The sequence below is a fragment of the Colletotrichum lupini genome, chromosome 4, assembly GCF_023278565.1.
Source record: "Colletotrichum lupini chromosome 4, complete sequence".
Lineage (NCBI taxonomy): Eukaryota > Fungi > Ascomycota > Sordariomycetes > Glomerellales > Glomerellaceae > Colletotrichum > Colletotrichum lupini.
The window spans coordinates 7598348-7616266 of record NC_064677.1 but is presented as its reverse complement, the minus strand read 5'-3'; the positions used below and the strand labels follow the sequence as shown (position 1 = coordinate 7616266).

The window sequence follows — 17919 nt, the reverse complement described above, 5'->3', positions numbered from 1 at the left end:
TAAGACGTTTGCTCACCATGGCGTACATGGTGTCACAAGACGAAAGTCCCTTACACAGCTGCGAGGCTTGAAATACTGGGCTGATTCGCATTCTCTGTGAATGTCCTGGAAGTTGGATTGAGTCGACCGCAATATACCCCCAAAACCCGACCGTATGGCGACTAACACCAGTTGTCCTTTGGGCAGCGATGATCAATTCGGCCCTCGCATTGACTACAACTGCCGCCACTTTGACTTCACTCTCCTTTTTGAAGATACCATCTTTCACATTCTCCCTTCGGCAGTATTTCTCCTGCTCATTCCATTTCGAATATTTTCCATTGCACGGACACCGGTGAAAGTAGCCACTTACAGACTTGCCTTGTGCAAATTGGTGGGCCTCGACTTGAAGAACTCCCTTCATCCATTTCAAAGATACTAACACTGATGTAGGCTCTCTTGAGCATCTTAACTGTGCTTCATCTCAGTTTCGTCATAATCAACATCAGGTCATTAGCCCCCCGCGCGACAGCTTCACTGGCAGCGGGAATTCTCAACTTCATAGCCGTTTTCGCAGCTACTCTTCAATCGTTCCTCGAAGACCAACGCTCCACTCGCCCATCCGACTTGCTCATACTCTACTTCTCAGCCTCTGCCATACTCTCACTACCGCGCCTCAGAACTCTATGGCTCATCTCCATTGCCGGAGCGTCCAGAGGTCTCCGGACTGCCATTATCATTCTCACGATCCTAGTCGTTCCCTTGGAGTCCATCGGCAAGAAGCGATTCTTGCGAACAGAGTACCGAGCTCTTACGAAAGAGGAAGAAACTGGCTTCTGGGGACGCAGCTTCTTCACCTGGCTTATGCCTTTCTTCCGTCTCGGCTACTCGCGGGTCATTCACATCCGGGATATGCCGGAAGTCGACAAAGACCTAGCTGGAGATAGAGCAGGGGCAAGCCTCGAGGCCGCGTGGTCGAAGCGCAAAGGGCAGAAATACCACCCTTTGATCCGCTCTGGCTTTTACGCATATCGCGGGACTCTCTTCGCCGGCGTCATAACGCGTCTCTTTCTCACCGCGTTCACGTTTTGCCAGCCATTCCTCATCACGGCGACAGTGAAATTCATGCAGACGCCCAAGACGCCACAGTCCGAGAGATATGGGCAAGCACTTGTCGGGGCATATGTTCTTACGTATCTCGGTCTAGCGGTCTCCCGAGCTGCATTTTCCCGCCACCAGTTCCGCTTTACGACGATGCTTCGAGCAGGGCTGATGTCCATGATATTCAGACAGACTGTCTCTCTTAAAGCAGATGACTTGAAAGATAGTGCTGCGGTTACTTTGATGGGCACAGATATCGAACGCATCGTACTCACGTTCAACAACCTTCATCAGATTTGGGCTGCCGTTCTGGAAGTTGGCATCGCAATATTCCTCCTGCAACGTCAAATAGCGTCTGCATCTGTAGTACCAGTCGTCATTTCTATCGGTAGGTTGTCCACGAACTGCACTCTGCTCCGCAATGCTAATGGAGATGTCACAAGTCTGCGCTTTTGGCGTCATCCCGGTCTCCAAGACCATTGGAAGGGCACAAACGGCCTGGATTGAACGTTTGCAGAAGAGAGTGGCAGTCACAGCCTCAATGCTGGGAGATATGAAGTCGATCAAAATGCTAGGTCTCTCAGGCGTGTTGTCAACCACTATCACAGAGCTGCGACGTGTTGAGTTAAGGACGTCTGAGAAATTTCGCAAATTAGTACTCTCTCAGATCCTTGTTTGTAAGTTCATCAGTATAATTGATCTCTTATTTCAAAGCTAACCTTTTCGCAGCAAATCTTCCCGTCGAATTTGCGCCTTTCGCAACATTTGTCATCTACAGTATAATCGCAGTCATCACCAAAGATCAAACATTGACGACAACGAATGCCTTCACCGCTCTGTCTTTAATCGGCCTCTTGACAGAACCACTTTTGCTATTTTGCCAATTCGTGCCTAACATTGTACAGGGGGTGGCTTGCTTCAAGCGCATCGAGATGTTTTGCCTCAAAGCACACGAAGGATCACGGCGGGAACACCTCACACCTCCAGCGCGCTCTTCAGTCACCACTATGAACAGGACAAGCATCGAGCTCGCGGACCATTTGACGCAAAAGTCGTCGGAAGGAATGATAGCCTCGTTCTGTAACGCAAAGATCTCCTGGTCGCCTGATTCAGACATAGTCTTTAAAGACCTATCCTTGACGATAAAGAGAGGCATCACCATGGTCGTAGGCCCTATTGGATGCGGAAAGTCTTGCCTTATGGAGAGTATCCTCGGAGAGACATCACATAGTGCCGGGACCAGAGATCGCATGGCTCACGGTATCGCCTACTGCGCGCAGACTCCGTGGATGATGAACGACACCGTGAGAAGGAACATCACTGGTGGCCTCCATCATGATCCGAAATGGTTCGACCAAGTTTTGTGGCTGTGCTCCTTGACTGAAGATGTCAAGAATATGCCTGGAGGAGAGTTGTACAACATTGGCAGTCACGGTGTCGGCTTGAGCGGAGGGCAACGACAGCGTGTAGTGAGTTGGAAACCCCTTCCTTTCGAAAGGCAAAAGTATGGCCATGTCTGACATTCTCGCAAGGCACTCGCTCGCGCGGTCTACTCCAGACACCGAGTTGTAGTCCTCGATGACGTCTTCAGCGGCCTTGATTCCAAAAGTGTCAGCCAGATTTCAAGCCGTCTCTTCAGCAAGGATGGTCACTTCCGCCGGAACGAGATCTCCATCATTCTTGCGACTCACACCAGTAAGACTGCCCACGGGGAAAAGTTGACAGCAACTCGGAAGTTTTCAGCTAACGGCACACAGGTGCACTCATTCGACATGCAGATGAATTAATCGTTCTCGCCGATGGTGGAGTCCTTAGTCAGGGCCCATATGAACAGGTTGTTGCTAGCTCACCTGAATTAATCACAAAATCGAGATTAGAAGGTGACAATAATCTTCAGAAGGGTGAAGAGTCAGAGCAAGCTGAGGAGGCTGTGAAACCCACACAAATCCAGAGGACCCTGGATGCCGAGGAAGACAGACTGCGCCAAAATGGTTCTTGGTCAGTTCACAAATACTACTTCGAGCGAGCTGGTTGGGTAATAGTTGGCTCGTTCGTCTTCGCCACTTTCACCGAGGCATTTTGCAGCGGGTTTACAAGTAAGTCCTCAGGGAATTATTCTAATTGCTCCTATCGCTCAAACATGCGTCTTAGATATCTGGTTTCAATGGTGGGTAGAAGCCAACGAAAAACGGCCAAATGACAACCTCGGTATGTATCTTGGGGTTTATGCCTTTCTATTTGCGATGGCATGCATTGGACTTTCCGTGGAATGCTGGTAAGACCTGGAGAGACCTTGATTTCTAAGGCTCAGTGCCGCTGACCATTGCTGGCAGGCTCCTCTTCATACGGATCATCAGCGCGACAGCCATGAGTCTACATGGTGATTTACTGCACACAAGCTTAAGGTAACGCGAGAACCGACCCCATTTTTCTATCGCGTGTGCTGACACTATCTAAGAGCACCTCTTAGCTTTTTCCAGTCCACTGATACAGGTTCAATCACCAACAGGTATGTGTGTCTTATAGCGACGTTTTACTTTGTAGCTAAGCGTGAGTTTGACCTCTTCGTAATCTAGATTCAGCCAGGATCTTAATCTGGTTGATGTGACTCTTCCATCCAATGCCATTAACTTTGCCTCGAGTAAGTTTCCTCTCTTCAACACCTTTCTAGCTAATTACTCTTTTGCTGAGCTAACTCTTTCAAAGATGCTTGCGCTTGCATCGTGAAGCTCATAATACTATGTGTCATGGGCAAGTACTTGGCGACATCCGTGCCTCTTCTAGTAGGTGTGCTCTTCTTCGTTCAACGATACTATCTCCGCACCTCTCGCCAGGTCCGTCTCCTCGACATCGAAGCCAAGGCTCCAATCTACACCCACTTTCTTGAAACACTCAAGGGTGTTGCCACTATTCGTGCCTATCAATGGGAAGAGAACTTTGAGGAGCAGGCGACAAAACTCCTGAATACGTCACAGAAACCCCACTACATGCTAGCCTGTATACAACAATGGCTCGCGCTCGTTTTGGATCTCATCGTCGGGGCTCTGGCTCTCATCATAGTCAGCATGGCAACTTCCATTACCGATAAGTTTTCTCCTGGAGCAATTGGTGTTTCCATGGTCTTGGTCCTGGGGTTCAACAATTCTCTTGCGACAACAATCAAGAACTGGACTGCTCTGGAAACTTCAATCGGTGCTGTGGCCAGAATAAGAGAGTTTGCACAGACAACGCCTTCCGAGGAGCGTGAGCTGGGAAGCTCCGGTGTCCCTCCTGAAAGGTGGCCAATGCAAGGCCGCATCGCCTTTGAGAGCGTCACTGCGAGATACACAAAAGACGGAGATGCAACTCTGAAGAACTTGTCACTTTCAATATCATCCGGCCAGAAGATTGCAGTCTGCGGACCATCAGGCAGCGGCAAGACCTCCTTTGTTCTCTCACTTCTTCAGATGATTGAAGTTACAGAAGGGAAGATTTATATCGACGGCATTGATCTCGAAGGTCTGGAGAGAGCGGGAGTACGTTCACGAATCAACGTCATACCTCAGGAGCCATTCTTCATCCCGGGCAGCGTCCGGTTCAACTTAGATCCACACTCCCGCGAAAGTAGTGAGACGATCAAAGCAGCGCTCGATAAAGTTGGCCTCCTGGGCAAGATCGCTATGGCAGGTGGTCTGGACAGCGAACTAGATGCCGATGGGTTCTCCGTAGGGGAAAGATAACTTCTAGCTTTGACGCGCGCCCTCGTTGAAAGGAGCCAAATTTTGATCTTGGATGAAGCTACAAGTAGGTATAGACTTTCTGTCGGATTAGAAGTCTAATTCGACCGCGGCATATAGCCGACTGCGCAGGGGCTAATTAGGGGCCCTATTTACGATTATCATAGCCAGCCTAACCTACGGTTAGAACCTCCTTTTTATACCTACGTAAATATTTATATAGTTTAATTAATCTCTTCGTTAACTACGGTTCGAACTAACTACCTTATAATAGGGATACTAATACTAATTAATAATTAAATTCTACTATCGCAGATTAGTAAGGTATCTTATTACGTAAAAGAGACGACCTCTTAATACTATACGGGATAGGAGATTTATACTAATTAACTTTATAAAAATAAACGAAAAAGGGGGCGATTCTTAAATACCGCACGGAATTAAGTAATCGTAGCCCTTTACTACTTACGAGAGGTCGACGTTTATTATATTAAACTACGTTAATTAATAGAACTGCTTAAGCGACTAGTTTTTCGCTATTGCTTTAAGTAGCCTTTTTACTAAATAACTTTTCTATAGCCGGCCCGTAATTAGAAATTAACTAGTTAAATTAGTAAAAAAAAATACCTTCGCGGCGACTACCCGCTTAGTTAATTAGCGCGACGGGCGAGCTTAATAATATAATATAAAAGAGCACCGCGCGATTAAAAAAAGGGATTTCTAAACGTAAATATTCTTAGTTAGTATAATAAGAAGCGTATAGGAGTTATTAAGCTAAGAGATCTATAGTATATAAAAAAAGTCTATTATTATTAAGATCTTATAAGTACGACCTTAAGCCCGCGATCTAGACGACCTCCCTATAGCTCCCTTAACTACCCCCCGAGTGTTACTTAGGAATATAATATAGGGGATAGTTTAACGAGGGAGGAGGGGATTTAGAGATTACGGAGAGCACGAGGCTTAGGAAGCTAGAAGTATATGGAAAAGCGGAAATCGGTAACCGGTAAAGATCCCGAGACTAATTATTATATCGTCCTACGGTAATATAAACGTCTACCGCTATTATTAAAAAAAGGAACTACTAAAACCTACCTTTTTATACTAAACGAAAAGGAGGATCCTAATAGGTACGATAGCTAGCGATCTAAAAAGGTAGTAGTAATCGCTAGAGAGAGTAGAAATAAGAGTAATAACGAGATAGCGAGAGGAAGTGGGAATCTCCTAGACCCTAATAAATTCGTTAAGTAGCGAAAGTACGGATTTACTACGGCTAGCGCGCGGATTAGATATATCCCTATTAAGGTTAAATACGCTAGTAACTACTAATATAGGCATAAGCTAGGGCACGACCCTTAGCAAGTTAAAGTAAAAAAAGAGAGAGCGAAACCCGATCCTAGATAGAATCCCTATCCCTTATAAGTAGGTAAATATTAACCCGGACTATTAGGGGACGTAGATATATAGAATCGCGGATTAGCCTAACGGTAAGTAAATTAACGTAGTATTAATCTATTTAACTAAGGTCTACGAGAAAAAGGGGCTATAGGGGTAACCCCTATTCTACGAAATCGTAAACGACCTTAGCTATTAGTTAGACGAATAGTTCGCAAGCGCAAGCCTAGGAATTATAAAAGCGGTTAATAAATTCCTTTATAAGCGAGGGGTACTACTAGCGTAATTATAATTGCGAGAACCTTACGAAATCCTAGTAGCGACGATTATAGAAGAGGAATTCGTAATATAAACCTAGGCATAAGTTAATAGGGCGTATAATTGCTTTAACGAATTTAGAAAAAGGGTGAACGACCCAGATTTCCTTTTTATAATTACTAATGGCAATCTGTCGTTGCAGAAGGATATATAGAGGCAAAATATAGTATTAAAAGTATAATAATCGATAATTCCGCCTATTTCGATTTATAGCTCGTCGCCGCTACTAATACGAAATTCGGTACTAATCGGCTAGTAAAAAAGGAGGTAAACTACCCGAAGTTACTAATAATACGCAGCGACGTAGGGATCGTATATAAATACCGAAAATCTAATAGTAAATACGAAGTAGTTTATAGACCTTAAAAAGATCTTCCCGAAAGAGAAATTATATTCTAGGGGGAAGTATAAGGTCTTATAAGAAACCCTAACGATGTTTTACGATTATTACGAAAAAGTCGGAATTAGGGAATACTAGTACTATTTAGTAGTTAATATCGTACTCGTAAGTAAAGCCTCTAATTACTATTACGAAGCGGTGCGTAATCTCGATCGAAACGACTTTTTTAATATAATTAACGCAATCCGAAGCCGCTTCGAGACTTATAATAAGAACCTAGAGCTCCTATCTAAGCTACGAGCGATTTCTTTTATATCTATAGCTAGGATAATAGAGGGTAAATCGCGAGTAGAAATCCTTAAAGAGCTTATCGATCGAATTAATAAGCTAGCGAAAACCTAGCTAAATAAGGGGACTAACGAGCGGAAAGTTAAATATCTTTATACCGCAATCTAGCGCGTTCTAAAAGTAAAAATAACTCTATACTAAGTACCCGAAGACTATAAGACGCTCTACTTAAGGCTAAGATCTAGCTTTAATATTAAGGTAAAAATGCCGCGCTAAACCTATTTCTAAACGTACGACGGCCCTTATTAATAATATTAGGTCGACCGAACGTATAATAAGAAAAGAAAGGAAGCTAAGTACGGTAATTGCTAGTAAAGAATCCTAGATTCGTTAAATAGGTAGAGATTTAACTTATGAGTAGGGTAACGGAAGAAGTAGTATTTTATTTATAAAAAGGATAGATATTAGTTAAGTAACTACTCTAAGGAAGAGCGTGCTAAATCGTACGAATAATATAGAAAATCGAGAGTAATAGATAGTAAAACTAGCCCTTATTGATTTAACTAATTCCTTGTTATATATAAGGGCAGATCCGGGGGCACGGAACCTAGCGAAAGTAGCTAATTTAGCGGCCTAAAGTACCCGTACCCTATAGGAGATTTAGAAAATAAAGAAGATCTTACCCCCTATACCGACGAATTAGATTATAACGAAGTCGACGATATTAACTACTCTTTCTTCGCCCCGTTAGCCTCGGGAGGATATACGAGGCTAAACGAATAAAAGGTAATAAAAGCCCTTAATAAGTAGGCTTTTATTTATAAATAGTAAGGGAAGGTCCCTTAGATAACGGATACGGAGGTGGGCGAAAGGACGAATTTAATAGCATAGAATTCTACTCTCTTAATATTTAAAGAAAAGAGATAAGGTACTAAGTAATTCTAAGGGTAGCTAGAGGGGTCCTTTTTATACTACTTAGATTACTTAAATACTAAGCTTATATAGGCATTCTATACAAACGAAAAGTACGGCCTAGATAATTTCTATAGGATTATCCTAGATATTAGGGTATCGTAATAGTTAATAAAAAGAAAAGGGCAATTCTAGGCGCTATAGAAAATCGCACTAGTAATACTTAATACGTCGATAGCGGGTATTACGAGGATTAGCTTCGGCCTAGGTAAGGAAATCGTCGCCCTAGGTACGGTAAAAGTAGAGACGCACTTCGGAACGATAACTTTTTATATCCTACCCGTTAATACCCTATTTCTCTTATATCTAAAAGATATAGATCGACTAGGCATTATATTTAATAATATAAGGAATAGAATCTCTAGCTATAAGCACTTCGAAATAGTTAAACGACGATAGGGGTACGCGTTTATAAGGCTTACTAACGATATAAAGTTAATTAATTACCTAACGGAAAGTGAGCTTAGACGACTATACCGGAGATTTAGCTACCCGTCGGTCGCGAGGCTATATAACTTCTTAAAGTATTTAAGTAATAATAATATCGAAATAGGGGCGCTAGAGTAGTTAACGAAAGTATATTACTAATACTAAATAAATACGCAGAGCCTATACAAATTTAAATTTAAATTGCGTAATAAGCTCAACTTTAATTAGGAAATCGTCGTTAATATCTTTTACTTAAATAGTCGACCGGTCCTATATATAATCGACGAGGCTATATTATTCTAAGTAGGGCAATTCCTACGGGATCTATAAGCAAAAATAGTATAAGTAGCTCTACGAAAAAGCTAGATCGATATATACTAGGGACCGCTAGATAGTATTAGAACCGACGCTAGTATTAGTTTTAAGTTAATAGAATTTAAGGAAAATGCGACGGCCTATAGTATATAATTAAAAGTCGTGCCCGTTAAAGCGCACTATAATATTAAAAAGGTAGAAAGGGCGCATTAGTAGTTAAAAAGAGCGTTTAAAATTATTAAAGAGGAAAATCCCGATTCCGACGACGACGAATACCTCTAGACGGTACTTAAATATTATAACGATATTATGGGGCCTAACGGGCTTATATTAACGCTTTTAGTATTTAGAGTATATCTAAGAACGACCTTAGCCTCGCTACCGTTACTAGACGTAAGCTAGCGAGCTTAAGTAGTTAAAAAAGTAATATAGGTACTGCGCGAGGTAAGCGTAAAAAAGTAAGTTAATAAGGTAATTACTACGCGCAATAGGCCCGACATAGGGGTTAATTTAGATATGCCCCTAAATTCGGATATATAAGTATAGCGCGAAATTACTTAATAATAGGCTAAGCTATATAAATTAATTTTTATTAACGAGCGTTCTTATATAGTTGCGAGAGATCGCGACTAGTTACTCGAGGTATTAATTACGGTAGTTAGACTATATTATATAGATCCTATCGAGGTAATTTCTAACCTATAAGAAAAAAAAGAGCTAGGGGAAGCTATATAACCCGCGGCAGAGGCATAAGAAATCATCCTTAATAAAATCGTCGTAGTAGTACTAATAAATAACGAGGAAGAGGAAATTACTAAAAGGGCACTAATACGTCGCAAGAGACTACGATAGTAAGCACTAACGCGGCAATTTATTACTAGCGACGAGGTAATTAATACCTTTTATATAATAAAAGAGAAAGCCGATTTCGAGCTAGTAGTTAAACTACGTAAAGAAGGCGTAATTATAACTATTAGAAAGCCGTATAAGGGATTAGATCTTATCGAAGTAAATACTCTGCGCGATCGAGGGGTCTATCGATTTATTTTCTATAATCTAGAAAAGTATATAAACCTCCGCATATTTAAATTGCGAATAGTTCGTAAAATTAAAAAAAAAGGAACACCCTAACTATACGAGAAGTCTAGATACGTAATTTAGGGGTACGGCGACGTTAAAAAGGCGACGCTACTTATATAATCGCCCACTATATAGCACTATAGCTAACGATTAATAATAGCACTAATAGTATTATTATAGAAAAAGGGATACGAGATTTAGAGCCGTAATATTACCTAGGCATATACTTAATCGGCTATAGGGCTCATAAAGAAAATCCTAGCCTATCTACCGAAGGAAATAGCTAGTAAATACTTAGAAAGCACGATTATTAAAGTGCTCAAGCCACTATATAGGCTCGTAGAATCGGGCACCTATTAGTGGGCTACTTATTACGATTTTTATATTAATTAACTATTAATAGTTACCTCTACGTACGACCCGTGCTTATTAGTTACGGAGCACGAAGGTAACTAATTTAGGATCGTCGGAATATAAACTAACGATATATTAGGCCTATCCAATATTAACTTTATAAAAAAAGAGGATAAGGAGCTTTAAAAAGCGGGCTTCGTAACGAAGCTAAAAGAGGTCCTTATAATAAACACCCCCCTAGTATTTAACGGCGGGATTTTTATAATCGAAGGGGAAACCGTCGTTTTTTAGTAAAAGGGGTAGGGCGAGAAGATTAACCTCGTTAACCTAAACGTAACTAATATTAAAAAGCGGTATAAGGCTAAGCTTACGCGAGGGGTATATATTATAAGTATTTATTAGCCCGAGGTAATTTTTAACTACGCTAAGGTAGTATAGGCTATAAATCTAACCGAACGAGACGTCGAGGTACTTAATAAGTAGCTTAAGTAGTAATAGACGAATCTCGATCGAGGTCTCGTCTACTACCCGATCGACCTTACGACTAGTAAGCTCTATATCTTCGTCGATGGGTTATTTACGAATAATAACGACTTTACTTCGTAATTAGGGTATATTATTATCCTAGCTAACGAGAGTATAGGCGAGAGCGAATTTACTATATACGGTAATATAATTTACTACTCGTTAACTAAAAGTAAGCGGGTAATAAGAAGTATATTAGCGTCGGAAGTTTATAGTATAGTTAACGGCGTTAACCTCTCCTACGCGATTTTAACGACGCTAAGGAAAATTACTAATCGAATTAGCCTTTTACCTATTCTAACGGTTATTTATACCGATTCTTACTCGCTATACGAATGCCTCGTTAAATTAGGAATAATAAAAGAAAAGAGGCTTATAATCGATATTATAGCCCTTAGGTAATCGTACGAAAGGCGCGAGATACTTAAGATCCGTTAGATTAATAATAAAAATAACTTCGTAGACGCTTTTATAAAAATAGTACTAAATAAGGGATTAGAGCAATTCGTAAGTAGCGGAAAAGTTACTATATAAATAGAGGGATGGGTTATATAAAAAGAATAGAGAAAAGGGGGAAAAGGAGACGACTTAGTAAACGGGCCCGAGGTCGAATTATACCTCTAACCATAGCGGTTAAATTAATAAAAAAAAAAGAAAGTTAGTATTAGATTAGAAGTCTAATTCGACCGTAGTATATAGCCGACTGCGTAGGGGCTAATTAGGGGCCCTATTTATAATTATCGTAGCTAGCCTAACCTACGGTTAGAACCTCCTTTTTATACTTACGTAGATATTTATATAGTTTAATTAATCTCTTTGTTAACTACGGTTCGAACTAACTACCCTGTAATAGGGATACTAACACTTTCCCTTAACACTCGCATACTATTTATTAACTAACATTGGTTTAGCGTCGACCAAGACACGGAAGACAAGATGCAGCGAATTATCGAGGAAGAGTTCTTAGAGCAGACTGTAATCTCTGTTATATACCGTCTGAGATTTATCGAAAAGTATGACCGGGTGCTCCTCTTGAAACAGGGAGAGGTCGTGGAGTGGGATTCCCCCGATACCTTGCTCGCGACTGATTCCGAGTTCAAGAAGCTACTAACAGCTACGCAAACTCTGCATTGAGAAACAAGTAATAGAATAGGGGCATCGTAGAGATACTAGGCAATTTCAGAAGTTGGTTCAGGGGGGCAATTTGCAGTGGACTTGAAACTCCACCTATGTTAACCTTGACTTAGCGGTATAATCTGAGGTACTACCAAGACGAGCGGCAGGAAGGCAACAGCCGGCTGATCCATGCTCCGTCCCGTAAGGGTCGGATAAGTTGCGGGTCAACATGGTGCGGGGTACGTCGGTGATTGATGACGGTGCTTGGGACCAGCGACGAAAAGTTGATGTCAATGTTCAGGGACAAATCATACATGGCGAAAGACACTTAGAACTCTCAATCACTATCAAGCAACGAAATCCAATCTACTCGCGAGCAAATCCAAGTCTTCATAGAAACTCCCCTGGACATGGCGCGGAAGATTAGATTAGGAATTATCACACCTTCTTCTAATACTAGCCTTGAACCTCTCACACAAGCCATCATCTCCGGGCTTCCGGATGTCACTGTTCACTTTTCTCGTTTTCGAGTTCTGAAGATCAGCCTAGATGAGGATGGGCTCGACCAGTTTCAGACCGACAACTTGATCTCAGCCGCGCAGCTTTTGGCCGATGCTGAGGTTGACATGATCGGTTGGAGTGGTACTTCTTCGGGTTGGCTGGGGTTTGCAGCCGATGAAAAGTTGTGTGCGGATATCACTGCGGCAACAGGAATTCCCGCGACGACTTCTGTTCTCGCGCTGAACAAGGCCTTGCAAAAGTTTGACGTCAAAGATCTTGGCTTGGTCACTCCTTACACAGATGATGTCCAGGAAGCCATCATTCGGAACTATTCACGTGTCGGAGTGAGTTGCCAGAAAGAACGACATCTAGACCTTACGGTGAACTCGTCTTTTGGTCGCGTCGACGAAACTACGTTAGACGGTCTCGTGAGCGCTGTGGCGGCTCAAAGACCAGAAGCAATGGCAATATTCTGCACAAATCTGAGAGCAGCTCAGAGGGTGGCTTTTTGGGAGGATAGGCATGACATCCTCATACTTGATACCGTTATCACAGTCATTTGGGATATGTTGCGAGAATCCAAGGTTGACATGAAACCCTTGGGTGATTGGGGAAAATTGTTCTCAAAGTAGTAAAGACCAGTGACTGTTGGTACATGCAGGTATAATTTACATGAGGTTGAGAAATATTTCTAAGGAGCTGTGTAAAGACCTGGCCTTCGCGCCACAACACGCGCTTCGTTTGACATCCAGTCGTGTCATCATAGTCCGAATGGAAGATTGATCGGAAGTCCTCCGCCAAAGGGAATATTGACGGGAAGCCTACCGCCGTTGTTATTTCGGCCACCAAAGGGGAAGCCTCCGCCGACAAAGGGAGTATTGTCGAAGTTGACCGTGTTTGGCCCACGTGAGTCGGATTTCCATGACCAGGAGCGACTTCCGTCGCCACCAATATCGATGTTGACGTGCACTCTTCTTCGCGATCCATCTTCATCTCTGTCATCATCTTGCTCGTTTCTTTGCTGATCTTGTCGTGAATTTTGGCGCCTCTGCTCTGGTCTGGAATTATGTCGCTGCCGGCTATTGCGTGATCTTTGAGGCTCTGGTCTCGGCTCAGGTCGCCGTGGTACCTCTTCATCAAAGGAATTATTTTCTTCATCATCTTCTGGCTGCTCATATCTGCGGCGTTGCTGCTGCTGCTGTTGCCTCGGCGGTGGAGGAAGTGGCGGCTCTCTGGGTGTTTTTATATCACCGTACATTCCGTAGATGCTGTCCTCCCAGTTCTTATTTGGTTCGGGCTTCTTTTGTTCCCGGCGTGACGGGGGTGACCGAGAAAGCTTCGGAGGTTCTGTGGTCTCCTGACTGTAGCGCGAGCTCTCATCAGTTCTGCCCGTACTATATCTGGCGCTGCTCCGATCAAAGTTGTTGCTGTATGAGCTCGTATATGGTTGGCTCTGCTGCGAGCCTGGTGGCGTTTGGCGGACCAGGGCAGTGGAAGGCGGGAATGGAGATTGTCCGGGGCGAGGGTTACTGGAGTTGCCCATACTCCCATTGGAGCCTGTTTTGTTGCTCATTTTCTTTTGTTTTACAAGGATAATCAGCTGTCGACTCTATTGATTGCAAGCAAGAGTATTATCTATCCTGTAGACTTTGGACTTTGCAATCGGAATTTATCAACTTAGACTACGGTATGTTATATATTTTGCAGCTCTATGCAAAGCCACGCCCAGGCAATGATCTGGTTGACAGTGGCGTCATAATCCTCCGACTCAAGATTTATGCGTTTCATGATGTCTTATGGGGCTGGCGAGAACTTGCGTTTCCTTATGGATGGGTCGAGACCTTACGATGTTTGTGACTGAACGCGTTTGAGATTCTCCCTGATGATTCGGATCAGCGAAACATCAGACCATGACTTTTCCAATTTATTGTGGCCTTGCATCAGAAAACATGGCTCAATCAGTTTTCCAGAAGTCTTCGATCTGCGCATTGTTGGCGACCTGATTTCCCCTGATGATCTGTTGTCATTGTTCAGGGTGAGGTGGTTGGAACAAGGTTCGATCCCTGAACCAGGGGTCATCTCCGTCCGATGCTCCCTAAGGTCCATCCCATCATCGACCCATTGCAGGGCCCACCCTTTATGTAGGCGCCGAGAGCTGGACGCTCTAACCTTCGATACCTCTTGGCTTTGGAAAGGTGTCTGGTAATTTGATCAAGATCATGTGCAATCCTCATGACCACTTCAGGTTATAATCCTCCTAGCGAAAAAAGTGTTATTGCCGGATGTAATGATTGAAACATAATGAATGACAGGCAAAGCGCTCTTTTCCACCCCCGGCTACAAACCCCCTTCGCCAACTGGCGACCAGCACCGGGTTCGAACCCGAATAAGTTTCCAGCCGAACAGACACAGAGGTAGCAATTGTCGAGACACCGGGCTGCTGGAGAGATTTTCTATGAACCCCAATGTGAGTGAAGTCGCCGACGGCGACAGAAGTTCTCGTATACACAGAAGTTCTGTTCATCATGCTGCCGTAGTTTGATTTTCCTGCTGCCAGAAATTGCGATCCATGAAAAGGAAATTTGATCTCAACCCCGGCTATGCAATAGCCGTGATGCGAATGCGAAGTACACACGATCAAAGAGAAGAAAGAAATGCAGACATCAACATGGTGCGTACTTGAGTATAATAAGAGTAAAAGACCGCCGAGCATTCTCGCCACTTCCATTCGTCTCATCATTCAAATCAATACCCAAGTGTCTCTATACCACTTTCGCATCATCTCGATCTCAGGCCTTAGTTGAAAATGAAGGTTGCTGCTGTTCTCGCCTTCGCTTTCCTGTAAGACCGCACTCGCCCTTCACCTATTACAACTCATTGACTGACAACATCTTTAGTGCCCCCAATGCTGTTTCGGCTTGGATGTGCAACTGCCGCAACAGAGAGCAACCAAACATCAAGGTTGCCCTCAAGTTCTGCGGACCTGGCTTGGGTCACACCCGCTGCTGGAACTCGAAGACCAACGTCCAAGCGGTGAGATATCTCAACATGATGCAAGCTTCGCGCAGGTACTGACGTAGTCATAGTGTATCCTGAACAACCCCATCACCCAAGCGGATTGTGACGCAAAGTACGGCGGCAAGGGCGAATGGGTCGCTGAATGTGAGCACTACACTGGTCCCTGCCCTCCCGGCATGACCCAGCAGTGATTCCTCTTCACTGCATCAAATACATGTTTCAAAGCAGCATCCAAATCACTTTATGACTGGTAGAACATGCACTTCAATACACAAACTGGATCTTCTTAATGGTCTCAATGCCCTGTGGTTTTTGTAGAGTATAAAGTTCAACGTTTTTCACAGCTAGTGGACGTAGCTGTTGCCTGTGTTGACCTCGGTGGGAATCTTGAATCACCCTGCATGACCTCTCTAGCAGTCTTAATAGATGGATAAAGATACGCATTAAATGGCATCTTCAACTGATATTTTACTTTGTGCAGACCAGGAAATGTGTCAAGAGTCAGCGACGGAAGATTTGCGGGGTTGCATATTGGGCGTACTACATCAGGAACTTACGCCTTGCAGGGGCCTCTCGAAAGGTTGAAAATGACCCGGGAAATACGGCTAGAAGTCTCCTTCAAAGCTCTCTAGCACTGTCTTCCGTATCGATTGCAAGACCCAGTCTTCGGAGCGTCTTCTCCAGAACAAGAAGACCCATTGAAGCAATCCACACGTCCAAAAAGAACGTTGGAGAAAGGCTTTCTTGTGAGACCTCCTCGGTAGTGAAGAACACCTCAGTTGAACGTATGGCAAAGATTCAACGGCTCACAACATGCTTGATCTGACCAGGGATGTGGCCGGCGAGGTGCTTAGGAGCGTTTGGTGCGGCAATTACGTCAAATTTGGCTGTCCTTGCAACATGAATGCTTGGGTAAAAGGACGATCTACTCAGTGGTCAAAAGAACGATGAAATTCAGGATCCCTCGTTCACTCAAGAAGTGAAGATAATCGGCAACACCAGACCTCTTTTATAGTTCGACAGTCAGGGGCTCAAGGTACTCTCCCTACGAAAAGATGCAAGTGCCCTCTTCCTCGTCAAAGTTCCAGGCATACGGAAGTGCCGTGGTCTTTAAGCAAATACTTCAAAACGAAGAGGTTGCCGTGTTCTAGCTATGAGATATGATCGCATAGTTACTTTCTGGGTGAACTTCTAAAGGGGCGTTCTTCATTCCAATGCCGGAAGTTTTGCTCCTGAGCGATGAAGAATTTACGGCTCGATGTGGTGACTTATTCTCATGAAACTTAAAACACCTACCGCTGCTCGGTGTAGGGTCATCGCAAACCACACAAGGTAAATGGGACGCTGTGGTCCCTGACGATACTATTGGGTTGAAGCCAGGCTTGCGATAGGGTCACGAGGACGCTTTCTTTCGTCTGTCATGATTCCGCGGAACCCCCCCTGTTTTGGTATCAGTCACTCTAGGTTCGTATCTAAAGAAGATGCTACCTGCTTGGTGGTTATCTCAAAACCAGAGAGTCCTACAAAATTGCGGCGTCGGCCGCCCTTAGGCACCAAGACCTGGACCCAAAACTCCGGGGAACTTTGTTGAGCATACCTATCAAGGTAATAAAATACCCTCAAAAAGTCACATATAAATGGCCTTCTCACCAGATTCAATTCTTTCGGAGATCTTCCTCCACCACACAACGACGGGAAATATCACATTCCACCACACAAGGCTTCCACATCTGTCGCATCTACATTCACAACCACACCACACCCCACTGGCCTCGATCCACAAAAAGATTTCCTAGAAATTATCAAGATGCGCGTCTCAATGACTTGCCTGGCGACCATCGCTTTACTTTTCGCCACCATCAGCGCTACCCCAGTGCCCGAGGAGGAGCGCCGCCCATGGAGAGGTGGAATCAACGTAAGTAGACAATACCCTTGCCAAACCCACAGAGTCTCAATGAAAAAACGACTAATTTGTTATGCTCTCTAGGACGTAAGAAAACTTTCCTAAATTTGCTAACGAATAAGCCGCCGACTGACTGACAAAACGCTTAGTCTGGGTGCTTGGTCCCATGCCTCAGACGACTTTTCACGGATTACGCGGCGTGCATGGCTGAATGCACCGGCCCTTGAGATCCTTGCAATGAGGCTGAGAAACGAAGAGATTTCTGGACTTCTTTACTCCGGTAGCCAGAGGTTATGATGCCTTAGCAGGAAGGCATCTGCACAATGAGCATAAACCACGACGGATGCTTCTCGGTCTGAAAGTGGCTGTAGCCTGTCAGATTCAGTCCATCGACAAGGATTCAACAATCGAAGGAAGGTCAGGTGGGATCGGCATTCACATACTCTACTATCAGTCTACCAATCTCAGTACAAAGTTTTCAAGTAACTTTGCCCTCGTGCCTATCGCGGACACATCGTGGAGTCGATGCATATACCAAGTTTGCAAAGCTGTTTCTCTGAGTCCAGCTG

The 17919-nt window shown here is 43.8% G+C and overlaps 5 protein-coding genes across 5 annotated transcripts; 4 read left to right on the top strand and 1 right to left on the bottom strand.

The window, feature by feature from the left end:
- Positions 1–154: 154 nt before the first annotated feature.
- On the top strand, positions 155–4799 carry CLUP02_09349 (ABC transporter; the record flags this gene model as incomplete). Its single annotated transcript, XM_049288328.1, has 10 exons — positions 155–373; positions 433–1468; positions 1524–1757; positions 1810–2549; positions 2613–2775; positions 2859–3176; positions 3232–3355; positions 3551–3589; positions 3657–3721; positions 3787–4799. 10 exons carry the CDS (start codon positions 155–157, stop codon positions 4797–4799), a joined length of 3951 nt encoding a protein of 1316 aa, XP_049145472.1.
- A 3475-nt stretch (positions 4800–8274) lies between these two features.
- On the top strand, positions 8275–8508 carry CLUP02_09348 (uncharacterized protein; the record flags this gene model as incomplete). Its single annotated transcript, XM_049288327.1, has 1 exon — positions 8275–8508. A coding segment is annotated over one exon (234 nt), but the record flags the coding sequence as incomplete, so codon positions are not given.
- Positions 8509–12157: 3649 nt separating this feature from the next.
- On the top strand, positions 12158–13124 carry CLUP02_09347 (uncharacterized protein; the record flags this gene model as incomplete). Its single annotated transcript, XM_049288326.1, has 3 exons — positions 12158–12314; positions 12409–13048; positions 13091–13124. The coding sequence occupies 3 exons, from the start codon at positions 12158–12160 to the stop codon at positions 13122–13124; spliced, it is 831 nt and encodes a 276-aa protein (XP_049145470.1).
- Positions 13125–13189: 65 nt separating this feature from the next.
- On the bottom strand, positions 13190–14002 carry CLUP02_09346 (uncharacterized protein; the record flags this gene model as incomplete). Its single annotated transcript, XM_049288325.1, has 1 exon — positions 13190–14002. One exon carries the CDS (start codon positions 14000–14002, stop codon positions 13190–13192), a length of 813 nt encoding a protein of 270 aa, XP_049145469.1.
- Positions 14003–15235: 1233 nt separating this feature from the next.
- Positions 15236–15638, top strand: CLUP02_09345 (uncharacterized protein; the record flags this gene model as incomplete). Its single annotated transcript, XM_049288324.1, has 3 exons — positions 15236–15270; positions 15327–15462; positions 15516–15638. 3 exons carry the CDS (start codon positions 15236–15238, stop codon positions 15636–15638), a joined length of 294 nt encoding a protein of 97 aa, XP_049145468.1.
- Positions 15639–17919: the final 2281 nt, after the last annotated feature.